This window comes from Nomascus leucogenys, chromosome 5 (assembly GCF_006542625.1).
Source record: "Nomascus leucogenys isolate Asia chromosome 5, Asia_NLE_v1, whole genome shotgun sequence".
NCBI lineage: Eukaryota > Metazoa > Chordata > Mammalia > Primates > Hylobatidae > Nomascus > Nomascus leucogenys.
Genome location: NC_044385.1, coordinates 19,617,682 through 19,645,386, shown reverse-complemented (window position 1 = coordinate 19,645,386; position 27,705 = coordinate 19,617,682). Strand labels below are relative to the sequence as shown.

Genomic DNA, 27,705 nt, shown 5'->3' with positions numbered 1-27,705 from the left:
TGCACCAGATCCAAGAACCCTTTTTTGGGATTTGGATTGGGAGCCCTTTCGGGTAACATTTGTGTCCCCAGCCCAAACTCATCTGTAGAAACCCCAACCCTCAATGTGAGGATGGCATAGGAGGTGGGGATTTGGGGAGATATTTAGGTCATCAGGGTGGAGCCCTCACTGATGGGATTAGGGCCACTGTAAAAGGGACCCCAGAGAGCTGCCTCACCCCTTCCATCACACGAGGTTGCAACCACAAGACTGCTCTCTACAGCCCAGAAGAAGACCCTCACCAGACCCTAGCCCTACTGACACCTTCATCTTGAACTTTCAGCTTCCAGACTGTGAGCAAAAATTCTATTGTCTACAAATTGCTCAGTCTCTGGTGTTTTGTCATAGCAGCTTGAAGTTACTGAGACAAATGTCCTCACTTGAGGATGAGGCATCAGCATTATCATGGAAGGACTACCAATGATCATGGTGACTTTTTTTCTTCTTTATTTCTTTTTTTTTTTTTTTGAGACAGAGTCTTGCTCTTTCGCCCAGGCTGGAGTGCAGTGGCGCAATCTCGGCTCACTGCAAGCTCCACCTCCCGGGTTCACGCCATTCTCCTGCCTCAGCCCCCCGAGTAGCTGGGACTACAGGCGCCCGTCACTGCGCCCAGCTAATTTTTTGTATTTTTAGTAGAGACGGGGTTTCACCATGTTAACCAGGATGGTCTCGATCTCCTGACCTTGTGATCCACCCGCCTCGGCCTCCCAAAGTGCTGGGATTACCGGCGTGAGCCACCGCGCCCGACCTCTTCTTTATTTCTTTAAACTGACAAAAATTGTATATATAGTGCACAAGGTGATGTTTTGAAACATGTATTGTGTTTGGAATATGGATTGGGGAATGGCTAAATCAAGCTAATTAACATAGACATTACCTCACATATTTATTTGTGGTGAGAACACCTAAAATCTACTCTCTTAGCAATTTTCATGTACTACATTGCTGTGAATTATAGTCACTGTGTTGTACATTAGATGTCTTGAACTGACTCCTCCTGTGTCACTGAAATTGCATGCTGTTTAGTCAGCGTCTCTAGCCCCCAGATCCTGGTGACCATCATTCCACTCTCTGCTTTATGATATCAACCTCTTTAGATTCCACATAAAAGTGAGATTATGCAGTGTTTGTCTTTCTATATCTGGCTAATTTCACTTAACATAATATTCTCATTTCACCCCTGTTGTCCCAAATGAGGGAATTTCATTATGTTTTAAGGCCGGAATAGTATTTCATTGTGCCTATGTACCATATTTTCTTTACCCATTCATCCAACAATGGATACTTAGGTTAACTCTATGTCTTGGTTATTGTAAATGGTGCTGCAGTGAACATGGTGCAGATCTCTCTTCTGGATACGGATTTCATTTCCTTTAGATATATCCCCAGCAGTGGGGTTGCTGTATCGTGTGGGAGTTCTATTTTGAATTTAATAATGTTTTCCATAATAACTGTACTATCACGGTGATTTTGAAGATCAATATATCTCCACAGGGTAGACAATTACACCATCATTAAAAAAAGAGAACAGTGGCCGGGCGTGGTGGCTCATGCCTGTAATCCCAGCACTTTGGAAGGCCAAGGCGGGCAGATCACAAGGTCAGGGATTCGAGACCAGCCCGGACAACATGGTGAAACCCCATCGCTACTAAAGATACAAAAAATTAGCCAGGCATGGTGATGCAGCGCCTGTAGTCCCAGCTACTTGGGAGGCTGAGGCAGGAGAATTGCTTGAACCCAGGAGACAGAGGTTGCGGTGAGCCGAGATTGCGCCATTGCACTCCAGCCTGGGGGACAGGGTAAGACTTCATCTAAAAAAAAAAAAAAAAAAAAGAGAACAGTGAAAAAGAGAGACAAAAGTAGCTGATTCCCAGCTTCAATTTTGTCTATAATACTAATTTTCATGAAGAACAACATAAACTCCTTGGAGTGTGGTTAAGTCCACATCTGGAGTCAAAAAAACAAAAATTCAAAACAAAACAAAACACCCATGATAGGTCTGAAATAAATTTTTGCTGTCAGAAAGCAAAGATGAGCCGGGTGCCAGTGGCTCACACCTGTAATTCCAGCACTTTGGGAGGCCGAGGTTAGAGGATGGCTTGAGCCCAGGAGTTCAAGGCCATCCTGGGCAATGTAGGGAGAACCCGTCTACAAAACAAAACAAAAACAAACCAAAAAAAAAACCAAAAACACGCACACACGCGCACACACACACACACACAAAAACAAAAAACCAATTAGGCGCTGTGGTGCTCACCTGTAGTGCCAGCTACTTGGGAGGCTGAGGCGGGAGGATCGCTCGAGCCAGGAGTTTTGAGGCCACGGTGAGCCTGATTAGGCGGCAGAGCTAGACCCCGTCTCAGCAAAACAAAAACAAAAGCAAAGATGCTTCCAACAATCAGGGTGACCCTAAAAGGACAGAGCGGCGTTTTGAAAATACCTCCCTGGGGCTGCAGTGTGACCATTTGAGCACTAAAAACAACGACACAAATGGTTAATTAGAACATGCCTCATTTATAAAAGGAGGAAAGTTAACATACACGTTTCTTTTTTTTTTTTTTTTTGAGACGGAGTCTCACTGTCGCCCAGGCTGGAGTGCAGTGGCGCAGTCTCGGCTCACTGCAAGCTCCGCCTCCCGGATTCGCGCCATTCTCCTGCCTCAGCCTCTCCGAGTAGCTGGGACTACAGGCGCCCGCCACCACGCCCGGCTAATTTTTTGTATTTTTTTAGTAGAGACGGGGTTTCACTGTGGTCTCGATCTCCTGACCTCGTGATCCGCCCGCCTCGGCCTCCCAAAGTGCTGGGATTACAAGCGTGAGCCACCGCGCCCGGCCTTACATACACGTTTCTAATAATAAGACAACAAAAGGATGGAAATAACATTGTGTTGAATTTTTGTTGATTTTGTTAAAAAGGAGCGCGTTGACACATATGGGGATTTTGTTTCTTTAAGTTCGTGTCTGTTTATATAAAGTTTAGGTCTAGGTGTGTGTGTGTATCTGTGTAAGCAGGAAAGAGTAAACAAAATCGAGATCCCGGGACAAATGCACTTAAGAAGGGGCGACGGGAGGGCCAGGCTCGCCCGGCTGAGGAGGGGGCGCGTCCCACCCATGCAAGCCCGGAACAAAGGCGCCTGTCACTCGTCACTCTCCACGCGGGCTGGCTCTGGAAAGCCCAAGGGAAAAACCCCTCACTTTCAGAAAGAATAAGCCTCAGCCCATGTATCTAGGGAACACGCGATGCTGCAAGAAACCAGTAACTTAACGCGTGTAAAACCAGGAGAGCGTCGGAGGTTCTGACCCGGGGGGAGGAGCAGACCCGCGGCAGCGTGCGGAGACTCAGAGGGCGGAATCTGCAACCAACGCAACCTGGCCCAGAGGTTTTGAACTGACCAATTGGGAGACATCCCCGAGCATGACTAAGGGCCTCAAAGGCTTAGCGTTTTATGCAGAGTCGCAACTACCCAGCGCTGGGAACCTGAGCCTGCACAACCCACTAGAAAGCACCCGTGACCGTCCCCTGCGCCTGGCATCCTTGCACCCCGCACCCCTGTATCCCCAGCTCCTCTGCAGCTGTACACCCTGCACTGCGGAGCCTCCCAGTCCCGCTGTCCGCTCCATCGCGCAGGTCTCCAAGACCGATCCCGGCTTGGAGGGGCTCAGCGGCCCTGGGCCTGTGCGCCGTTGCGGCCGGGAGGGTCATTTTCATGCCTAAGGACCCGCCCCTTGCACGCAACCTCGGGTTGCCAGCCGGAAACTGCGTCCTGGGCTCCAAAGGACATCTCTTTCTACATTTCAGCAAAACAGCCGCACACTTTCTCCCCAGATGGCCTCTGTGCAGCCTGAAAATGCCCGCTCCCTCCAAGCCCCTGGGCAATTGCTGGGACACATCTCAGAAACTGCTTGGGGCGGAGGAGGGGTTTGTGCTTGGGCCACTAATTTTATTTTCTTGGAAACTTTCTTCCAGTCCAAACCGGAGTCAGCTCCTCTCACCCTTGTAGAAAAGGATCCCGTGGGGGCGGGGCGGGGTGGGTTGGGGCTCAGCGTAGGGTGGGGCGGTCAGCACACCACCCTCCCGCCCTTTGTTAAGCTATTGAATTTCAATTTCATTCCTTCTCCGTCTTCCATTGACCAGAGAGGAAAGGAATCCTTTGAATTTTTTTTTAAGTTCATCAAATACCCATTTAGCATCTTCTATGTGCCAGGCATAGCTGTGAGTACTTGGGGTGAACGCATCAGATGAAAACATGCCTCCCTGGAGCTTGCAATTTAGTGGAGGAGGAGGTGAGAGTAAACGTGAGGTGATGGCACGGTGTTGGAGGGGTTTCCAGGAGGCCGGTGGTCGCGCAGGACAGGGAAGGCTGCAGTTGGAGAGCAAACCTGGAGGAGCAGCCGCGGTAAGGCCCAGAGTGCGAAGACGCCGCGTCTAAGGGCAGCAGAGGGGACCTGGAGCTGGAGGGTTGGAAGAAGGGTGGTCACAGGCAAGCAGAAGGGGGCCTCAGTGTACCATCAGTAAAGTACCCTGTGCTCAGCAAAAAAAAAAAAAAAAAAGAAAGACTGAACCTTGTTTTGAGTTTTTGGAGGAACCTCCGTCCTATTTTCCGTGACGGCTGCACCAGTTTACATTCCCCTCAACAGCCTGCGAAGGGTCCCTTTTCTCCACATCGTGACCAACACTTGTTGTCTCTTGTCTTTTTGATATTAGCCATTCTAACAGGTGTTCGGAGACGTTTCATTCTGATTCTGATTTGCATTTTCCTGAAATAAATTTATTTATTTATTTATTTATTTATTTATTTATTTATTTATTGCTACAGGGTCTCCCTCTGTGGCCCAGGCTGGAGTGCAGTGGTGCAATCTCGGCTCACTGCAGCCTAGACTTCCCGGGCTCAAGGGATACTCCCGTCTCAGCCTCTGGACTAGATGGGACCACAGGAACCACCACGCCCCGCTGATTTTTAAAAAGTTTTTGTAGAGACGGAGTCTTCCTATGTTGCCCAGGCTGGTCTCCAAAGCCTGGGCTCTAGCAATCCTCTCACCTCAGCCTCTGGGATTAAAGGCATGAGCCACCGTACCGACCCTCCTTGATTAGTAATGTTGAACACCTATTCATATACCTGTTGGCCATATGCATGCCTTCTTGGGAAAAATGCCTATTTAGATCCTTTGTCTATTTTTAAAGTTAGGTTATTTGGTTCTTGTTTTGGTTTTGTTTTTTGTATTAAGTTGTAGGAGCTCTTATATATTTTGGATATTAACCCCTTACCAGATGTATGGTTTGCAAATGTTTTCACCCATCCATAGGTTGCCTTTTAATTTTGTTGATCCAGCCATCTCACTTCTGATTATGCCCAAAGGAAATAAAATCACTGTCATAAAGAGATACTTGCACTCCCATGTTCATTACAGCGCTATTCACAGTAGCTGAGATACAGAAACAACCTAAATGTCCATCAGTGAATGAATAAAGAAAATGTGGTATAGATATTATTGTTACATGCTATACTATACTATAATAATGAAAATTATTCAGTTCTAAAAAAGAAGGAAACCATGTCAACAACATGGATGAACCCAGAGGACATTATGCTAAGTGAAATAAGCCAGGCACAGAAAGACAAATAATACTGCATGAGCCAACTTATATATGGAATCTAAAAAAGTAGGGGGCTGGGTGAGGAGGAGTACAAAGCTTCAGCTATAAGATAAGTAGTTCTGGAGACCTGAAGCACAGCACGGAGACTCTGGTTAATAATATATCATGGACATGAAATTTACTGAGTAGATCTTACATGTTGTCACTGCACACACAGACACATGCACACACACACAGGTAACCACATGAAGTGATGTGTGTGTTAATTGATTCGACTGTGGTAATCATTTCACCACGTGACATGTACCAAGACATCATGCTGTGCACCTTGAATATGTATGAGCTTTATTTGTGGATCATACTGTCAGAGGCATTTGAGTTAGAGCAACTCTATCTTGAATAGGGGCTGGGTAAAATAAGGCTGAGGCCTGCTGGACTGCATTCCCAGGAGGTTAGGCATTCTAAGTGACAGGATGAGATAGGAGGTCGGCACATGATATAGGTCACGAAGACCTTGCTGATGAAACAGCACGTGGTAAAGAAGGCAGCCAAATCCCACCAAAACCAAGATGGCGACTAATGTGCCCTCTGGTCATCCCCACTGCTCATTATAATAAATTAATTATCATTAATTATAAGTAAAAGATACTCCCACCAGCGTCATGACAATTTACAAACGCTGTGGAAACATCAGGAAGTTACCCTATATGGTGTATAAAGGGGAGGAACTCTCAGGTCCAAGAATTGCTCACCCCTTTCCTGGGAAACGCATGAATAATCCACCCCTTGTTTAGCATATAATCAAGAAATGACCATAAAAGTGGCCAACCAGTAGCCCTCAGAGCTGCTCTGCCTATGGAGTAGCCATTCTTTTATTCATTCACTTTCTTCCTTTTTTTTTAATGGTGAAAAGATATGCATATATTTAGAATTAGCCAGCTGGACTCAGTTTAGATGATCCCAATTTTGTTGGTAACATCCAAAGCATTGTAATCAGGAGCCAGTCGAACATATGCTCTCCATCAGGCTGATCAGGGTGTTGACCTTGGCCACATTAATGTCATAGAGCTTCTTCACAGCCTGTTTGATCTGGTGCTTGTTGGCTTTAACATCCACAGTGATCACAAGTGTGTTGTTGCCTTCTATCTTCTTCGTGGCAGACAGTGGTCAGTGGAAACTTGATGATAGCACAGTGGTCAAGCTTGTTGGGGACACTCTGCCGAGGATATTTGGGCTGCCTCCGGAGTCACAGTGTCTTGGGCCGCCAGAATGTGGGTGACATGTGGATCTTCTTTTTGTGTGTGTGGCTGTGGACACCTTTCAACACTGCCTTCTTGGCCTTCAAAGCCTTTGCTTTGGCTTCAGCTTTAGGAAGGGCAGGAGTTTCCTTCTTCGCTTTCAGTGCCATCTTGTGAAAAGCTCCTTTATTTTCTTAATAAACTTGCTTTCACTTTATGGACTTGCCCTGAATTCTTTCTTGCATGAGATCCAAGAACCCACTCTTGGGGTCTGGATCGAGACCCCTTTCCGATAACAGTACCTCAATAAAGCTGGGAAAAAATAAAAAGGGACCAATAAAGCATTCTCAACAACAAAGAGCGTGGGGCTTTTCTTTGTAGGGCCCTGTGAGGCCTCTGGGTGTTTTCCAAGAAGCAAGGGCTTTGAGACTGTGTGGGCCTAGCTCCTGGAGTTGGAAATGTGACAGTTTTATAACTGTGATGATAGGGCCAGACACAGTGGCTCATGCCTGTAATTGGGAGGCCAAGGCGGGAGGAATGCATGAGCACAGGTGTTGGAGACCAGCCTGGGCAACATGATGAAACCACTGTCTCTACAAAATACAAAAAACTACCCGGGTTTGGGGAGCCTGCCTGTAGTCCTAGCTACTCAGGAGGCTGAGGTGGGAGGATCGCTTGAGGTCGAGACAGCAGTGAGCTGTGATTGTTGCCACTGCACTGCACTTCAGCCTGGGCAACAGATTGAGACGCTGTCTCGAAAAAAAAAAAACTGTGATGATGGCAAGTCTATCATGCACAAACATGCTGCCCCGCACACCTTCAGGGACGGTCCCACTGGTTGCGCTGATCCGCTTTGCAGGTGTCCTTGAGAATGCAGCCAGGCGGGGTTTCTCCTGCCTTGCCAGAGCTCGGCTTGTGGCAGGAGTGACATGACAGTCACCCACTCAGTGCCACGAAGGGAGGTAAAGTGGTGATTGGATGGAAAGCAGTGTGTCTGGGCTCCCTTGCCTTGGGGTCGCCTCCAACAGCTGCTGTGCCCGGAGGACTTGTGAAAAGTCCCCTTGAAGCTACAGGTTGTGGCATGGAAGGGCTCACAATTTTAGAGTAAGAGTGTCACACCTACACTAGGTGAGTCAACTTACTCCTCTCCGCCCCCCGATCCTGGGTGCATGTGTCCATAGGTGTTGTCTCTCTCTGCTGTCAGACTTTTCCCAGGATAAAGTCCTGCTTACGAAGACCATGGCTCAGGTGCGAGAGCAAGAGTGCCAGGCAATGGCATGCAGGTGTGGCCACTGAGACACAGGCTGTCCTGGCCATGCCGCAGAGAAAGGTGGACTGGAATGGTGATCCCAAAGTGCCTCAAATGAGCCAGGCCTGTTTGGCCTATCCTGAATATTCAGTGCCTATTGTATACTTAGCATTGTCCTGAATATTTAGTGCCTCTTGCATATCTAGTCATCCCAGATACCTAAGCTTCATGTTTATTTATCTTAATATTTAGTGCCTCTTGTATACTTAGGGATCATTAACATCTAACACGTACTGCATCTTGTATATATAGTGATCATAAGTATTCAGTACCTCTCGTAAATTTAGCAATCCTGAATATTTAGTGCTTCTTGTATAGTCAGTGATCATGAATATTTAGTGCCTCTTGTACACCTAGTCACCGTGAATATTTATGTGCACTTTGTATACCTAGTGATCATGAACACTTAGTACCTCTCATACATTTATCAATCCTGGATTTTCAATGTCTCTAATATATTTAGTGATCCTGAATATTTAGTGCTTCTTGTATATTTCGTGATCATTAATATTTATTTCCTCCTATGTATTTAGTGATCCTGAATATTTAGCGTCCCTGGTATATTTTATGACTATGAATACTTGGTGACTTTCTGTTGTATATTTAGTGATCCTGCATATTAGTGGTGCTTATATACTTAGCAATCATCAATGTTTAGTGCCCTGAGGCCTTCTATTTACTCACTGTCTCCTGCATATTCAGTATTTTGGTCCTGTGACCGCCTCTGCCTTTGAGGCCCACAAGCTCTACTTATGACTTACTTCTGGATCTTGTACTCCAGCCTCCGGAGCTGCAAGCCCTAAACCCTGTTGTCTGTAACTTTCCCAGGCTGTGGTATTTTGTTACAGCAGCCTGCATGGACAACTTTCATTTGTCTGTTTTACTTAACTGAGTGACCAAAGAAGGATGGAGCCATTCCTGGGCTGGGGATGACTCAGGGAAGTCTCAGTGTTTGGATGGGGCTGGGGCATGGAGAACCTTCTGTGGGATTCTCTGCAGGGTGAAGTCAGGCCCCTTGAACAGGTGCAAGTATCAAGAGGGCGAGTATTAGCCTGGAACTCTGGGAAACGTCCACAGTCCATGGTTTGTGGTCACTCAAGTCGTGGTTTGGATGAGCTCATGGGAAAAAGGCAGTGTCAGGGTGGAGCCCGCAGGACCTGTGGTGAGTGGTGAGAGGTACCCCTGCCCTGGCACACACGGCCTTGGAGCTGTCCCTCAGCACACCACACCAGGTCGGCCTGCTGACTTGCTGTGACTCCCAGCGTGCAGCCTGAGGTAGTGAGCAGTTTCCAGGCGAGGCCTTGGCCCCACCACCAACCCACTGCTGAGTCACTGATGACCCCTTCTTAATGCTCTGGCTGACCCCTCCTAACCCTCCCTGACCCACCAGCTGACCCCTCCTGACCCTTTGGGTGACCCCTCATGCCTCCTCCCTGACCAAACCCTGACCCCTCCTGACCTTCCACTGACCCTTTCCTGACTCACCAGCTAACTCATCCCTGACCTTCTGGCTGACCCCTCCTGACCCATCAGCTGACTCATCCCTGATCCCTTCTGACCCTCCACTGACCCTTCCCTGACTCACCCACCAGCTGAACCCCTCCCTGACCCCTCCTGACCCTCCACTGGCCCTCAGTGGGTGGCGAATGCCCAGGAGCCAGGTCTAGCCTGTTCACCAGACACCTGCTGTCCGGGAAGCCTGGGTCCCACCCCGGCCCCACAGGCCCACCAGCCACAATGCTTTGGACTGGTTTGCTATCTTGGCAGGAGAGATCTGGAAGGGCCTGGCCAGCAGGTGACCAGCAGGGCCCACTCAGGGCCATGGGTGGGCTGAGAGCACAGCCCACTGGACAACAAAGGTGGCCTGGGGCCCAAAGGCAGCTCCACGAGGGGTGGCTGCTGGGTCCAGGGTCTGGAAACCAGGTGGTGCCATGGACTTGGCATCCCCAGCCGCCTGCACAGAAGCAGCTGCCACCAGGCAGCGGTGGGACAGATGTGGCCAGCATCCCACTGCCCCTGACGCTTGGTGAGCGGCATGCAGGAAACTAGACTCTTCTAGGCAGGCCCAAGACCTACTCTGGCGATCAGAGTCGGGGCCCCTGTGGGACGGGATAACAAACAGACAGGGACAACGAGGATGTGTTCCGCATGAGCCACACTGGACAGGGGTCAGAGCAGGTACCCAAAACTGCTTCCCTGAAGGACTGGCATCACAAACGCTTCAATGCAGCATCTCAGGAGAGGAAGAAATTGCAGGGAAGAGGGTGGTTGTTTTTTTCGTTTCATTTTGTTTTTCAGTTGGAAGACTTGAACATTTTGGTGTTGAGCATGTGGGAACTGACCAGCTGGGGCTGGGGAGAGACCCACGGTCAGGAGAGAGGAGGAGAGGGATGCGGGACACAGCTGAGCCAAGCCGAGAGTTCTGCAAAACTGCAAGCTCTCTCTGTGGGTTACTCTTGAGGCTGGCTTCAGCTGCATCCTCCCCCTGGGATATATCTCCTTTTCTCTTCTTCCTCCATAAAGTGCCTGCCCATAGGGATGTGTGAAGTGTGACGAGCAAACTTCCAGTGAAGGTGGGTGCATGTTGGGAGTGCAGCGGGCAGGGAATGCAGTGGGCAGGGAAAGGTCACGATGCATCCACAGGACGGACAGACAGCCAGTCCTGCGGAGATGAGTTGCCCACAGCCACCAAGAGGGTCCTCTTCTCTCCACAAGGTCCCCAAGTGATGGCTGCCGCTGCACCAAGGGCAGTCCCTGCTCCCCGTCTTTATAGCTGAGGTAGGCCAGTGGCATCCTGAAAAGCACTAGGATGGGCCTCTCTCCTCTTGGGCATCTGGTCTACCCTCCTCACAGCCCTTCTGGGACCCCAGGCTTTCTTGCCTTTCCTTCTTGTTCTCCTGGTTACTGTGATGATTTGGTACACATTCGTGTATTAGGTTCAGATTTTTAAAAAAATCGAGTGGTGAAATTCACATGACACACAATGTACCATTTTAAAGTACACAATTCAGGTGCATTTAGTACATTCACAATATTGTGCAGTTACCACCTTTGTCTAGTTCCAGAACATCCTCATCACCCCTAAAGGAAGCCCTGTCCCCACTAGGCAGGCACTCCCCTCCTCCAGCCCCTGGCAGCCAACAGTCTGCCTTCAGTCCCTGTGGATTTGCCTGTTGTGGACATTTCGTATCAGTGGACTCAGACAATCTGTGGCCTTTGTTATCTGGCTTACTTCACTGAGCATGCCGTCAAGGTTCATCCCTGTAGTATGTCAGTGCTTCATTCCTTTTGAATGACTGAATAATATTTCATTGTAATTGGATAGATCCCAATCTGCCTACCCATTCCTCAGCTGATGGACATTTGGGTTTTTTCTACCTTCTGTATTTCATGAATAATGCTGCCATGAGCTTTTGTGTACATGTTTGTGAATAAATGTTTATTTTCATTTCTCTTGGGTATGTATACCTAGGACTGGAATTGCAGGGCCATACGGTGATATCTTCTTTATGCAAGAGTCTAATGAAGCTGGGTGCTTCATTACAGGCTCATGCCTGTAATCTCAGCACTTTGGGAGGCCAAGGCGGGCAGATCACTTGAGGTCAGAAGTTCGAGACCAGCCTGGCCAACGTGGGGAAACCCTGTCTCTACTAAAAATACAAAAATTAGCTGGGTGGCCGGGTGCGGTGGCTCACACCTGTAATCCCAGCACTTTGGGAGGCCGAGGTGGGTGGATCACCTGAGGTCAGGAGTTCGAGACCAGTCTGACCAACAAGGTGGTGAACCCCTGTCTCTACTAAAAATACAAAAATTAGCCGGGCATAGGGGCAGGCGCCTGTAGTCCCAGCTACTTGGGAGGCTGAGACAGGAGAACTGCTTGAACCCTGGAGGCGGAGGTTGCAGTGAGCTGAGATCGCACCACTGCACCGAGATCACGCCACTGCGCTCCAGCCTGGGCTACAATGTGAGACTCCATCTCAAAAAAAAAAAAAAAAAAAAAAAAAAAAAAAAAAAAAAAAAAAAAAGCTAGGCATGGTGGCAGGCACCTGTAATCCCAGCTACTTGGGAGGCTGAGGCAGAAGAATCACTTGAACCCCATAGGCAGAAGTTCCAGTGAGCCGAGATCACGCCACTGCACTCCAGCCTGGGACACAGGGCATGGCTTTGTCTTAAAAAAATAAAAATAAAAATAAAAAAAGAGTCTAATGAGCTTTCTCTTACCAAAGCAGGCAGCACTGGGTAACTTACTACATTTCTGAATCAGATAACCCGATAGAGAACCAGATCTTAGACCAGAGCTGTCCAGTGGAACTTTCTGTGATGCTGGAAACATTCTGTATCTGTGCTAACATGGTATCCACTGGCCACATGTGGTTAGGATGACTGAGGAACTACATCTTTGTATTAAATTTTAATTATCTGAAAATTAAATAGCCTGTGTGGCTCATTACTGTGTGTGAAACACCACAGCCTCAGCGATAACAAACGCAGTGCTACCCCAAAGTAGCCCTCCCACCACGCTGCCTCCCCCTTCACCCCATTTGAGCACCTTTTACAAAATCTGGAAATCCATGGTGATACTTGAAACACCTAAGCCCCCAGACCCTGCAAAAACCTTAAATACCACTAAAGGGTATTTGAAGAGATAGAGTGACCTACATAGATATAAATACATAAAGATAAATTTCAACTGAAAATGAAGGCTTTCACAAGAAAAATAATGAAAAGATCTCTGGAAGGCTACACCCTCTCCTGGCCAGTCCTTGCAGTTTTGTTTTACTGAAATGGTGCCCACTCATGATACACACTGTGAATATTGTGCTGTTTAGATGCACACTGTTGGAGCAGCTGCTTACCAATTTTTGGTTCCAATAGTTTCACAGCACTGGGATATTTTCTAAAGACATGCAGATTTGTCGTTAGCTGGTGTCCAGGAAGCCCTGACTTGAGTAGACCCAATTTTAGCAGGGTAAATATAAATTATATAATATTCCTGAATCATTTTACTGGCCTGTATTTACTATTACAATAAATACTTAATAATTGCTAATTACCGTGATCTGATAATAAATGTATTCAAAATATCACTATGTACCCCATATAATATACAATTGTTAGGTGTCAATTAACTAAATACTATCACATTGGGGATTAAAGAAAAAATAAAAACAAAGAAGGAATCATCCATATTTTGAGAAATAGATTAATGAAAACTGTACAGATAACAACAGGAGAATAACACTTTCTGAGATCTGATTTTGTGGCAAACATTTTTTAAGGGATTATCATGGATTAAATCAATGAATCTCTCTCCTCCAGGATTTAGGGGCTATTAACACAGCCATTTCAGTTAATTTGCCTGGAGGTCTCTGACGCTCTTAAACCCTCCTTTTTATAAGGAAAAATGTAGTTACCAACCGTTATTTTCCTAAAGTCCACAGCTATCATCATTCATCTGGTTCTAACAATACTCATTTTAAATTTGCTTAACTCGCAAATTTAGTTTTCCTTTTCAAAATCAGTGTACAAATTATTTTGTTCTCCGATTTTAGCAATCAATTGATCTTTGATTAATGTTTGACCAATCCGAATTAAACAAACTAAATTCCTTTTAAATAATTATCCTATCCCAAATTAAGTCTTCTTAAAAGGTTTATACCTTTCAGCATCTACTAATCTGGTTCCTTTTAAGTACTGAACCTTTCCTCATGACCTTTAGAATTCCCAGCCAAATACATTAAATCGTAACAATGGTGGAGCTCACATTGTTAAAACTTAGCAATTTAAATAGAAATCCATAGACTTACTCTTCAGAATTAAAGTGCAAACTACTTAGAGATCATAAATACTTTTAATATCAGATAAATCGTTAAGAAATTGCATTCTGTACTTGATGACCACACGGGAACCTTGCCGGAGTCAAGAGAACTTGTCACTAGTAATTATGAAGACACCTTTACGGTGAGCGTTATTAAAACCCTACTAGAGGTTTTGGGTGGGACTCAAGAGCAAGGGGTGGCCACCTGTGGACGAGGGTTCCCTGCTGCTAACAGAACACGTTGCCCACCTCACGAGTATATGCGGCCCAATCAGTCCCCAGGGTCTCGGTTCCCGTTGCGCCCTTCCCCATGGCCACTGCGCTCATTCATGAGCCTAGGGTGATCAGGCCTCTGGCCTATAAAGAACTGCAGGATCAGTGCGGCTCTTTTCTCGAGATGGTAGGTGGCTCTGAAAAGAGCCTTTATGTCCATCAAAGGGGCCCCGGGGGCGGCGGGTGGCCTCACTTGCCCTTGGCCTTGTGGTGGCTCTCTGTCTTCTTGGGCAGCAGCACGGCCTGGATGTTGGGCAGGACGCCGCCCTGCGCGATGGTCACGCGGCCCAGCAGCTTGTTGAGCTCCTCGTCGTTGCGGATGGCCAGCTGCAGGTGGCGCGGGATGATGCGCGTCTTCTTGTTGTCGCGCGCCGCGTTGCCGGCAAGCTCCAGGATCTCGGCAGTCAGGTACTCCAGCACCGCGGCCAGATAGACCGGGGCGCCGGCGCCCACGCGCTCCGAATAGTTGCCCTTGCGGAGCAACCGGTGCACGCGGCCCACGGGGAACTGCAGCCCCGCGCGCGACGAGCGCGACTTGGCCTTGGCGCGCGCCTTGCCGCCCTGCTTACCACGACCCGACATTTCCTATTCAGGGAAAAAACACAACGACAACCGAAAAGCGAGACTGAAAACAAGAGGGAGGTGAAGGCCAGCGAGCCCTTATGTATGGTAGAGAGGTAGGCTAGACCGCGGCCTTCGATTGGATGGCTATGGTAGCCAATCAGAAAAAGAACCTGGCACTCCTAATTTGCGTATTCCTTTCCCAGCGACGACGTAGAACAACGTTTGATCCAATCAGAAGTGAGCAAATCCTGAGCCTTCATCTGAATACAAAACGTACAAATAGAGTTACTCCGAGCGCCGCTCGTTTCTGTTTGGAGAGACTCAGCCATCATGCCAGACCCGTCCAAATCGGCTCCTGCGCCCAAGAAGGGTTCTAAAAAGGCTGTCACCAAGGCACAGAAGAAAGACGGCAAGAAGCGCAAGCGCGGCCGCAAGGAGAGCTATTCTATCTACGTGTACAAGGTGCTGAAGCAGGTGCACCCCGACACCGGCATCTCGTCCAAGGCCATGGGCATCATGAACTCCTTCGTCAATGACATCTTCGAGCGCATCGCCAGCGAGGCCTCCCGCCTGGCGCACTACAACAAGCGCTCCACCATCACGTCCCGCGAAGTGCAGACGGCCGTGCGCCTGCTGCTGCCCGGCGAGCTGGCCAAGCACGCCGTGTCCGAGGGCACCAAGGCTGTCACCAAGTACACCAGCTCCAAGTGAGGCGTTCCCCGGCGTCCTGAACCCAAAGGCTCTTTTCAGAGCCACCCACACGATCGAGAAAGGGTTTCGAACACGGTGAAGGGTTATGTAACCTAATATGTCTCCATGCACCCTAGCGGTTGCCGGGTGCGGCCGAATCTGAGCCGTGTGTGTGTGTGTGTGTGTGTGTGTGTGTGTGTGTGTGTGCGCGCGCGCGCGCGCGCCGGCAGAAAACGAGAAAAACTGCTCGTTACAGAAATCGGGGTAGAAACAGTGCTCAGGTGATGTAGCTCAGTAATGTTCGGAGGCGATCAAGGACCCCCCTCTCCACTCCCTCCCTCCGCACAGAGCTATTAACTCACGACGAGATTTTTTTTTATTTTATTTATTTATTTATTTATTTTTAGGAGTCTCGCTCTGCCGCTAGGCTGGAGTGCCGTGGCGCGTTCTCGGCTCACTGCAACCTCCGCCTCCTGGGTTCAGGCTGTTCTCGTGCCTCAGCCTTACGAGTAGCTGGGATTACAGGCACGCGCCACCACGCCCGGCTAATTTTTTTTATTTTTAGTAGAGACGGGGTTTCACCATGTTGGCCAGGATAGTCTCGATCTCCTGACCTGGTGATCCATCCGCCTCTACCTCCCAAAGTGCTGGGATTACAGGCGTGAACCACCGCACCCGGCCCCAAATGTCTTTTAGAAGCAAGTGGTGCATTCCTGGATGCCGAGCGCTTGCGCCCGGTTCAGGACCTGGTCCAGCTGAACTTGGCGTGCGCCGTGCAGGTGAGGGGTGCGGGTCATCTCCCCCAAAAGACCCTGTGCCAACCTCCCCAACACTACCCGCCCCCCATGGGCGAGGCCAGACGTGGCGCAAGACCACGGGCTCTGAGGCCATGGGTGTTGTCACTTTCCCCTGGCGGTGGTGCCTGGCTCTGCATTTGCTTAAGACTTTTCCATCCCTGCCTGGACCAGACAGACATGTTTAGATTTAAGCAATGAACATTCCGGGAGGATATTTTCCTGGCAGGATACTGCGATGGCAGGATGTTTGATACCGAATCGAAGCACGGCGTCAAAGCAGCGCCCTGAGCGGGGGAGCCGGATGTAATAAGCGACCCCAGCTGCCGGTAACTTTAACCCTTATGGGAGTGGGGGTGGGGGAAGGGGTTAATTTAGGAGGAAAAGAATTCCCTTTTTCTGAGCAAATGTAGCTGCCTCCCTCTTCAGCCACATTATTTTCTGCGAGGCGTTAGCAACACAGAATTCCTTTCCTACCCCCTCCAAATTCACGGCATTTATTTGGGGAGTGCCATTTTGGCGCAGGAAAGCTCTTTGGCACGAAGAGTTTTCGCTCTGGAAAGGGCATCGTTTACGTTTTCATGACTTGGCTTTTCTTTAGAAAAAGAAGATTTCCAGTAATTGCTTCCTCAAACCGTTGTGAAAATTCGGAGTATTGAGCGTTTGTGTCACCCTTTCCAGCAGGGAATAAAAATTCAATAAAGTTAAATGAGAAATAATTTTTTTTTTTGAGACGGAGTCTTGCTCTGTCGCCCAGGCTGGAGTGCAATGGCGCGATCTCTGCTCACTGCAACCTCGGCCTCCCGGGTTCAAGCGATTCTCCTGCCTCAGCCTCCCAAGTAGCTGGGACTACAGGCGTGCGCCACCCACGCCCAGCTAATTTTTTTAATTTTTAGTAGAGACGGGGTTTCACCATGTTGGCCAGGATGGTCTCAATCTCTTGACCTCGTGATCCACCCTCCTCAGCCTCCCAAAGTGCTGGGATTACAGGCGTGGGCCACTTCTGGCCGAGAAATAATTTTTTAATAAAATTCAATGAAAAATATTTTTCCCCCAAGTCATTTCTCCAAAGGGAACCCGTCGCGTGCCTGGGATGGGGAAGGAAAGGTCACCGTAAACATCCTCGACCAAAACGGCTTTGTCCCCTACTCCCCACCTTTTTTTCCTGCGTGGTTCCTCTAAAAGAATCTTTGAGAACCTCGCATGTTTTAAAGCTATCTAAAATATTTTTATTTTCAATTAAAATAGTTGCAAAGATACTAATACCAACATTGGACTTTTTAAAAATCAAAATTCTCACATCAGTCTTAAGGTGCCTTTTGGAACATCAATATGACAGTATAATCAATTAATAAAATACACGACCAAATTTTCCTTTGACAATGCGATGTTTCAGATGATTTTTTTCCTCCTGAATGCCTATTTCCATTCTCCATTTGCCTTACAATTTCACTCTACCATAATATAGCTATTGTATGTTTAACAATCTTTTGCCTATTATCGTTCTCTGCAAAAAAGTCTACATTGAAATGTAAGCATACCTCTGGGTAGTCTCTCACTGTTAAGAAAAATCATCTCGACGGTACACAATTGTTCAAAACATAACTAATTTGATATTATCAAACAGATAAACTTTTAGTGGAACTGACTCTTTTAATGAGCTGGATGGTGCACCCACTCTCTTCTCCCCTCTCCCTTCTGCCTCAATGACTGCACACATGCAGTGTTCATATTGTTACAGTGTTAGCAGAGCATGGGATCATTTCCATATGGTTACAATGCTAGCAGTGCACGGGGTCATTTCCATTCCGTTTTGTTTTGCTATATGCTTCAAAAAAATTTACAAAAAATACACAGGAATGACAATTTTGTCATAGGCATTTTATTCAATTCTTTGCATCCCTAGTTATAATCCAAATATTAAACAGTGATCCATCATCAAAAGTAAGTGGGACTTGTCTACATCCTTAGTACTTTCAAGAAATACAGGATTTGTATGAAAAGCTGTTGAATCCAGTCCTCTCCACTGTGAAACAGGTGCCCAATGACTGGAACATCCAAGCCCTCAGCCTCCTACTAGCATGGATTGGAAGTCAATACCTTAAACATTTGCAGTTGTGAAACTACTCTCACAGACCCATATAGTACTCCACCTTAATGAACTTAAAACATAGGTTTAATAAAGTAAAACCAGCCTCCAGCGGAGAGAGTGAATGATTGTGTTAGCACAAGGCAACAACACTGGTTAGTGCCAGAGATCAAATCAAGGCACAAGATGAACATTTCATGACATTTTCCAAGTGTAATTCTCTAAGAAGGCATTTTGTGATGGATAATGCCAAACGTCAGTCAATTCATGTCTCAGTCCTTCTGATTCCCCTGGCACAAACTTGAAGTAGCAACAGGCTGTCACGGCCGGGCGCGGTGGCTCAAGCCTGTAATCCTAGCACTTTGGGAGGCCGAGGTGGGTGGATCACGAGGTCAGGAGTTTGAGACCATCCTGGCCAACATAGTGAAACCCTGTCTCTACTAAAAATACAAAAAAATTAGCAGGGCGTGGTGGCGGGTGCCTGTAGTCCCAGCTACTCGGGAGGCTGAGGCAGGAGAATGGCGTGAACCCGGGAGGCGGAGCTTGCAGTGAGCAGAGATGGTGCCACTGCACTCCAGCCTGGGGACAGAGCCAGACTCTGTCTCAAAAAAAAAAAAAAAAAGAAACTGGCTGTCTCTTCCTGCTGCATTAGCACCCCCCAGGCCCAGAATGGATGGGATTTGTCCGTCTCTCCTAGGACAGGGATATGTTAAGGGAGAGGCAAAGAAGGTAAAACAGTATCCTTGCTACTGAGATTTTATAATGGAGAAAATTCAGAGCAATCGTGTCCAGAACCCATTTCTCTAATTATAGTGTTACAACAGAGAAAGACAAATGTTAATGATAAATGAAGGGAGTGCACAACAAATATGTGAAAATCCACGGATACTAAGGGAATTAGGACTCACTCAACAAAATGGAAGCATTTTCTGGGTTGGAGAGACATGCCAAGATTCTCAAACTAAGCCGAATTTTTAAACTAAGGTTCATCTCACCCATCTGAGATGGGTGAGCGACAATCACTTAAATACATGTCAGATTGTATGCCTACACAATCCCTCCAGACTGGCATACAATCTGAGATGTATTTAAGAGATTGCCCCTCACCCATCTCAGATGGAAATTTCAAGTCAGATTTGCTCATTATTATGCAGTAAATAAAATAATTTGGACGGAATCATCTCCAATTAAAGCGACTTTGATTAAAAAAAAATAACAAATGTTGGTGAGAACGCAGGGAAAGGGGCTTGTACACTGCTGGTAAGAATGTAAATCAGTACAGCCACTATAGAGAGAAGTATGGGCATTCTTTAAACAACTAAAAACAGACTTACCATATGATCCAGCAACCCCACTGCTGGGTATATACCCAAAAGAAAGGAAATCAGTATATCAAAGAGATGTCTGTGGTCTCATGTTCATTGCAGAACTATTTATAATAGCCAAGATAGAAAGTCAACCTTAGTGCCCATCAGTAGATAAATGGATAAAGAAAATGTGGTATATTTACACATTCAAATACTATTTGGCCATAAAAAAAAATGAAATCCCATCATTAGCAGTAACATGGATGGAACTGGAGGACATTATGTTATGTAAAACAAATCGGGCACAGAAAGACAAATACTGCATGATCTCACTCATACGTGGGAGCTAAGAACATGTGTCTCATGAAGGTAGAAAGTTGATTGCTGGTTACCAGAAGCTGGGAAGAGTGGTGGGGAAAGGAGGAGATGAAGTTGAATAATGGGTACAAAAATACACTTAGAAGAAATGGTAACATCTAGTGTTGGTTAGAAAAGTAGGGTGACTGTAGTTAACAACAATTAGTTGTATTGCTGGAGGAGAGGAATTGGAATGATCTGGACCTAAAGAGGGGGTGAATATGATGATGGATGTCCCAATTGCCCTGATTTGATTGTTATGCCTATGCATATATCAAAATATCATACGTACCCCCCAAATATGTGCAACTATTATGTACTACTAATAAAAAAGCTTATTGCTCTGAAAAAGTGCTCTAAAAAATAAAGCCTATTTACAAAAAGAATTTGGAGGAAAGAAAACTCCCTTTAAGAAGAAACTAACCCAAGAAAATGGATATACTTTATGAGACCATAGAGGTTAAATGTTGATAAATGCGTGGCTGTCATTGTGTTGGGGGTGTGCAGTGGGAACTGAGCCTGGGTAGAGTGCATCCTCTACCAGTGGGAACTGAGCCTGGAAACCGAATCCTAATTCCAGGCAACGTTTCTGCTTAGAGCGTGGGTGGCTCTCAAGTATTCGTGGTTGGGGTGACACCGATATGGGGTATTTTTAGAGGGAGGACAGCCTGGGCCCCAGTCAGGCCTGCATGCCTTAGTTTTTACTTAATGTGTCATCCAGAGATCATACTTATTTTTCCTATGATTTGCTGAAATTTTTTTAAAAAGCACTATATTTGCATTATTCAAAATAATCTTTCACTGTGTATTATGCATACGCACACATACACACACATTTTTGGGGTAAAATGCGAGAATTCCTTAATTGGGGAAATTTTAGCTGAGTGATAAGGAGATCTGTGAGCCTGCTGTTTTGATGTTTCAAGCAGGAAGGCGTGGCATAAAGAGCTGCTTAGGCGCAACGCTGCTGAAATGGTTTTGGCTAGAAGCTCAAAATGTCTAGTTGTGGCTAAGGAGGAAGGAAAGGGGCGGGAGAAGGACCGACCCAAGCGCCTGCGCCCAGACGGCGCGATAACCCCCTCACCCCCAACCCCGGACCTCAGTGAGCACGTCCTCCAGTCTCAGCCGCCAGGAGGCACTGGGGGCCGGGACGTGGCACAAGATTTTCCTGGAGGTGACCCACGCTCCTCACGCGCAGGGCGTACGCCACACACAGATCTTTGGATGGGATCCATGGCGCAATCGCCTGTACTGCGCCCTCTCTGACTTTGCCTGTAGCCAAAACTACACGAACGCAGCCTTTCTAAAGGAAATATGCCATTACAAACAAGAAGCCTAATTTTATCTCTAAGACTTGCGCCCCCACGGCTCACTCTACCTTCCCCCATTACTCCAATTGAATCACAGGTCACAACCAGACCAGGTGGCACGCTCCTTTTTGAGCTTGGAGGTGGCTCTGAAAAGAGCCTTTGGGTTCGGGGCGCCGGGACGCGCCTCACTTGGAGCTGGTGTACTTGGTGACAGCCTTGGTGCCCTCGGACACGGCGTGCTTGGCCAGCTCGCCGGGCAGCAGCAGGCGCACGGCCGTCTGCACTTCGCGGGACGTGATGGTGGAGCGCTTGTTGTAGTGCGCCAGGCGGGAGGCCTCGCTGGCGATGCGCTCGAAGATGTCATTGACGAAGGAGTTCATGATGCCCATGGCCTTGGACGAGATGCCGGTGTCGGGGTGCACCTGCTTCAGCACCTTGTACACGTAGATAGAATAGCTCTCCTTGCGGCCGCGCTTGCGCTTCTTGCCGTCCTTCTTCTGCGCTTTGGTAATGACCTTCTTGGAGCCCTTTTTAGAAGCCGGAGCCGCCCGCGATGGCTCCGGCATGGCGAGGTAACCAGAGGGCCTAGACGAACGCGGATGCGGGGCGGCAGGGCTATTTGCCATCTTTATATTCAAATTAAGGCTCCAAATCTGTAGTGTCTGATTGGACGGCCTGACGCCGCGGCCGCCACTGGGAGGAATTTCTGTAAATAGGAGAGTCCGGTTCTTCTTTCCTATTGGACGGTGGTCCAACCAATCCCAAGGCATATCCGCCGCGCGCAGGAGCTGAGGTTGCGCATCTTTGTTCAAAGCCTTTGTTTTAAACCTGGAGATTTTTGTGTCCGCAGCGGATCCGGACGTAGCTAAAGAGAAACTGAAAAACGGTTGCAACCCCAAATTGAGGTCTTCTCTGGCTGTGAGGCACATACATGGGGGCATTTTTTTTCTGAGGCCCACAGCTAGGGAGGGGTAGTTAGTGCTTATTTAGAAGGGTAGGTGGCGGTGGGAATGGCAGTTTGCAACGACCTTAATTTCTTGCCCTTACCTCCATTCCTCCAAAGACCAAAGAGATGCATTCTTCTCAGAATTTAATTGCAAATCCAAACGGTTCGTTAGGAAATACAGAAAATAGTACAGAAAACATGCTAAGGTACTTCAATTGGAATTGTAGTCATGAGGCAGAGTTTTAACTGGAGAAAGAAACTGAATGGGTTTCAAATGAAACCTAGTCTTTCCTATTGTTTTTAAGATCTGCCCAAACCCCTTCGAAGTGACAGCCGTAATGCAAAGGGCTTGCTATGGGCAATCGCATTTGTTTCCCGGTATCCCCGAGAGGTGGGTACTGTGATTGCTCTAACTCCGTCAGAGCGCAGGCTTATGGACGGCACTGTCTCCGAGCTGCGCCCCTCTCCCCGCCATTATATTAATTCCCAATGAAGAAACGTAAGGTGTTGTGTGTTTCAGCTTCAACTGAAGAGCTGGTTAAAAAAGCAGAATCTCGGGCCCACTCCAATCTGATTGAGTCAGAATTTGCATTTTAAAAAGACTTGTGTGCACTTTACAATTTGAGAAGCCCTAGTCCGGAGGTCATTTATCTGCCCTAGCTGGGGCAGATAATTTACCTCTCCACACCTCCATACACTCATCTGTGAAATGAGGCTGCTAGTGCCCACCTGATAGCGTTGCTGAGCATTAATGAGTGTGAAGCAGCGGGCAGGGTGCCCAGCATCTATTTTGTGCTTAATTACTGTTAGCGCCTTTCCTTCTTAGGACTGATCCAGCCATAAGCAGCTTGGGCTACCTCAGCAGAGCCTGAAAGATCTGAAAAGAAAGACCTGAAAAGAGCCTGAAAAGAAAGATCTGCCCTGGGCAGATCCATCACATAAATATGTAGCACGAAGCTTTCTCTCCCACCAGCATGCTGACTAAGCCTAATTCACAAGGAAGGGTGTGGCTTTCATGTCTGAGGCTCCAGAGCACAGAGTGTGGCACCAGCAGGGGCCCAGTCAGTATTTGCTTGTGAATAAGCCTGTGAGCTGAGGCAGTACCCTCTACATTCAAGTCTGTCCTCTGAGGTCTTCTGGGCATCTTGAGACTGTGGGTTCCCTGAGTGGCTTTGGGCATACCCAGCATTAAGCACTTTATCTGTTTCCTTTTGAAATATGTGGTTGATTTAACAAGCATTTCCAGAGTGCTCACTAAAAGCTGGCTAGGTAACCACTTAATAGATACTTGATTCAATTTAGTTCTCAAACAGCCCTTTGACAAAGATTCTCTGCTTGGCCAAACTCTGGTCAGGCTCCAGAACCTCCTCCTGGGTCCATCTGTGCACTTTCTTGTGAAATCCAGTTTTAGGAAGAGCCCCGCTAAGTCAGTTTAACCAGCACCCCGATTCTGAATATCTGATCACCCTCTGTGCTATCTGATGGGGTTCCTCATCCTCCATCCCCAGGTGATGTCTGATCACCCTGCCTGCCTCCAGCAAGAGCCCCGTTGAGGTTGGTTTACCCAGAATCCCCCTCACCCCTGATGTCTTCTTCTTCTTCTTCTTTTTGAGATGGAATCTTGCTCTGTCTCCCAGTAGCACAATCTCAGTTCACTGCAACGTCTGCCTCCTGCGTTCAAATGATTTTCCCGCCTCAGCCTCCTGAGTAGCTGGGATTACAGGCATGCATGACCATTCCAGGCTAAGTTTTGTATTTTTAGTGGAGACAGGGTTTTGCCATGTTGGCCAGGCTGGTCTCAAACTGCTGACCTCAAGTGATCCACCCTCCTCAGCCTCCCAAAGTGTTGGGATTACAGGCATGAGCCACCATACCTGGCCCTGATATCTACTCTTAATACTGTTCTATCCACTGATCTACCCTACTCCTGTCTATAAATTTCCACTTGTCAGTGCGGTACTCAGAGTTGAGCCTAGCCTCTCTACCCTGCTGCAGAATCCCCCTGCAATGATCCTAATCCTACTCCATCGTCCTGAATGAAGTCTTCCTCACAATGCTTTAACAAATGTTAATATATATACGTATATAGCACTGCTTGCCTTGGTCCTGCCTGCCCAGTGAGAAGCTGGTCTTCCCACCAGGTTCTTACTAAGGCTTCCTGGCTTCCTACTGGTGTGGAAAGGTTTGAAACAAAACTTGGAGTGACACAGGATGTGGGCATTCTAAGGACTTTGGGTAAGAATATGTCTTTCAGGTGCTAAGATTTAGGATTTGCTCTGCCCACCATACGGCAGCTGCTTGGTGGTGTCAGGAAATCAGCCCTGGTTCTCATGGGTGGTGATTGCTAGGGACTCAATGTCTGTGTTCCCTCCAAATTTCTAGGTTGAAAACCCCCATCCCCAGGGTGATGGTGTTAGAAGGTGGGGCCTTTGGGGGATGATTAGGTCATGAGGGTGGAGTGGCATGGTAGGATTCATGCCCTTAGAAGAAGAGACACAAGACAGCTTGTTTTTCTCTTTCTCTCTGCTGCAGGGCCCAAGGAAAAACTTTCCTATCACCCTCTGAAGTTTCGCTAAAAATCACCTGACAAAAGACAGATTAAAAGAGAAAAGGCATACACATTTATTTGATCATAGTTTTGTGTGACACAAAAGCCTTCAGAATGAATACAGAAGAAGCTGTCTATTTTAATGCTTAGGTTCAACAAAATATGGACTGCTATGTAGAAATAGGATTGGGCAGGATCTACTGCTAATACACTGAATGGGGACATCCAGCAAGGCCTGTCTGTCTAGATTCTTCTTGGCCTCTCTGCGTGGCATTCCTTCCTCTTGGGTATGAGACAGGACCCTCTGTGGAATGGGAGTCTTATGACCTACAACCAGACAAGGTGGCCCAGAGAATTTATGGTCAGCATTTGCACAGAAAGGCAGGAGTTAGAGTAATATTTTTAGGATTCGTGTCTGGCTTTGGAGAAAAGGGGTTGTGGTTTTTATGACCTGCCTTGGGGAAGAGGGATTCTAGTTTCTACGGTCAGTCTGGGGGAGAATGGGACTGAGACAGGAAGGCAGGAGATCAGAGAAAAGTTTTTTTTGCTTCTGAGGTCTTCATTTTAGGATATTGCTTTCTAGCACCATGTGAGGACACAGTGAGAAGACGGTTAGGTGCAAACCAGTAAGAGTGACCTCACAAAACCCAACCCTGCTGACACCCTGATATCAGACTACTAGCCTTGGATAATAAGCACTCTTTGGGGGAAAATAACGACACAAAATGTATGTGTTGTGTAATTGTAATGTGCAATTTGTATTAAATGTCTTTTGTGTGTCTGTGTGTGTGTGTGTTTTTAAGAGACAGGGTCTTGCTCTGTTGCGAGGCCAGAGTGCAGTGGTACGATTCATAGCTCACTGCAACCTCAAACTCCTGGGTTCAAGCAATCCTCCTATCTCAGCCTCCCAAGTAGCTGGGACTATAGGTGTGTGCCACCATGCCTGGCTAATTTTTTTTTTTTTGTAGAGACAGGGTTTTTCTATGTTTCCCACACGGGTCTCTTTTCCCCCAAAGACCTTGATAAATTTCTGTTGTTTAAGTCTCCCCTTCTGTAGCATTTTGTTAGAACAGCCTGAGCCAATTGAGACAGTGTCTCGGCTCAAGACCAACATGATGTATTGGCAGACGGACACTATGGAGTAAACTTGAAGCTTTCCTCATGTGAAGAAAAGAAGGAAAAAAGAAGAGAGGGAAGGAAGGAAAAGAAAGAAAGAAAGAAAGAAAGAAAGAAAGAAAGAAAGAAAGAAAGAAAGAAGAGGGAGAGTTGGGTAGATGGAGGGAGGGAAGGACAGGGAAAGAGAAAGAAAAAAGAAAAAGAAAGAAACAGTGGCCTCTAGCTTAGTGACCAGGTTTAGGTGACTAAGAAAAATAATAAACACCTCCCCTCTGCCCCCCGCACTTCTTTAATTGTTCTAGAGTACAGTACCTGGGCTGGAAGCCAGTCCACAAATGTGTTGAATGAATAACTGAATGCATGAAATCAGCCCATCTTTACACCTTAGATTTTTGTGCAGCTCTAGATGATGTATCCTTCTCTAATAGGATAAGGGCTTCCTGCAGTGAGTGCTTTCCCCACCAGCCAAGAAGCCAGGTCCCTTTAAGTCTTACAAACAAGCATTTAACACAGGCGGGCCCGGTGGCTCAGGCTTGTAATCCAAGCAGGAGGATCCCTTGAGTCCAGGAGTTTAAGATCAGCCTAGGAAACATAGGGAGACCCCTGTCTCTATTTTTTTTTAAGCATTTAATAAAATTGCACGTTGCAATGGCAAATGCACATGCTCCATCCAGACCCCACCGGTAGAGTGGGATCTGTGTGGGGGACAGCACCCTGCAGATAGAGAGACGACAGGCTTCCAGGCTTCTCAAGGACTAGAGGGAACCTTGTGGGATTTAGGGCGGAGGAACTGGGGGTGGCTGAAATGACAGGGTGTGCTGTGGAGTTCTGCAGGGAACACTGGGGCCTCCGTAATGCTTGCAGGATTGCAAAGAAGGAAAAAAGGGTTTGGGCAGCCTTTCTTTTCCCAGGGCTTCCAGTTGACATCCTATGGACAAAGGCCTTCCTGCCACAGCCAAGGCGCGTCTCCATCAGGGGCGACTCCTGGGGCGCCTGAGAGCAACCTCCTCCCGGCGCGCCCCCACCCTGCTTAAAGGCACTGGGTTGCGCAGGACCAGCACCTGGGGGCTCCCCAGCCCAGCGCTCGGAGCACCGGGGACAAAGGCCGGTGCCCCAGGGGACCTGACGCCCAAGAGGGCAGGCCCTCTGACCAAGGCTAGGAGGCACACCGACTGATTCCCAACGTCCGCAGGAGGAGCTTTTGTGCTCATTTCCGTTGCATTTCAGCACTTACAAAAGAGCTGCAAATGCCAGCGACAGGTGGTGTGGATGCAGAAGCAAAGCAGGAGCATGAAAGCCAATCAGCGAAGCAGCGGCGAGGCCCGGGCGAGGGCGCCAGCCTGGGAACCCGAGGCGTGCTCCCTGAGCAGCGGGTCTGGGGTAACCTGAACGGCGGCCTTTGGTGGCCCTGTCCACCCAGCGAGGCAGCTCCTGCCCTACAGTAGCTTTTGGCGAAAAGCTTTTCAGCGCCAGTGATCTCCCCTCCCCAAGCTGATATTATACCACAGATTTCTCTTCTTAGGTACTGCAATTAAATATCTTACGGGCTGCTGACTGCGAAGCTGGTGGCTTCAAGCAGCATTTGGAGAAGATATGGAAACCGGCAACGTACCTATCACAAGACATAAGGGAATTTTATGTAATAAATAGTAAATATTTATTATTTAACCAGGAGAGGTGGTTTCCACCAGGGAAGGGAGAGCCGGGGAGTG

General features: G+C 47.7%; 3 protein-coding genes and 1 pseudogene across 3 annotated transcripts; 1 reads left to right on the top strand and 3 right to left on the bottom strand.

Moving 5' to 3' along the window:
* Nucleotides 1–6,098: 6,098 nt before the first annotated feature.
* LOC100586662 lies at nucleotides 6,099–7,042 on the bottom strand (annotated as a pseudogene).
* A 6,314-nt stretch (nucleotides 7,043–13,356) lies between these two features.
* On the bottom strand, nucleotides 13,357–14,948 carry LOC100586992 (histone H2A type 3). The gene has a single exon (XM_003275147.4). The coding sequence runs from the start codon at nucleotides 14,852–14,854 to the stop codon at nucleotides 14,462–14,464; it is 393 nt and encodes a 130-aa protein (XP_003275195.1). The 5' UTR covers nucleotides 14,855–14,948; the 3' UTR covers nucleotides 13,357–14,461.
* Nucleotides 14,949–15,067: 119 nt separating this feature from the next.
* LOC100587339 (histone H2B type 3-B) lies at nucleotides 15,068–15,896 on the top strand. The gene has a single exon (XM_012506479.2). The coding sequence runs from the start codon at nucleotides 15,167–15,169 to the stop codon at nucleotides 15,545–15,547; it is 381 nt and encodes a 126-aa protein (XP_012361933.1). The 5' UTR covers nucleotides 15,068–15,166; the 3' UTR covers nucleotides 15,548–15,896.
* A 5,573-nt stretch (nucleotides 15,897–21,469) lies between these two features.
* On the bottom strand, nucleotides 21,470–22,072 carry LOC100587665 (histone H2B type 3-A-like). Its single transcript, XM_003275149.2, has one exon. The coding sequence runs from the start codon at nucleotides 22,007–22,009 to the stop codon at nucleotides 21,569–21,571; it is 441 nt and encodes a 146-aa protein (XP_003275197.2). The 5' UTR covers nucleotides 22,010–22,072; the 3' UTR covers nucleotides 21,470–21,568.
* Between the last annotated feature and the right edge of the window lie 5,633 nt (nucleotides 22,073–27,705).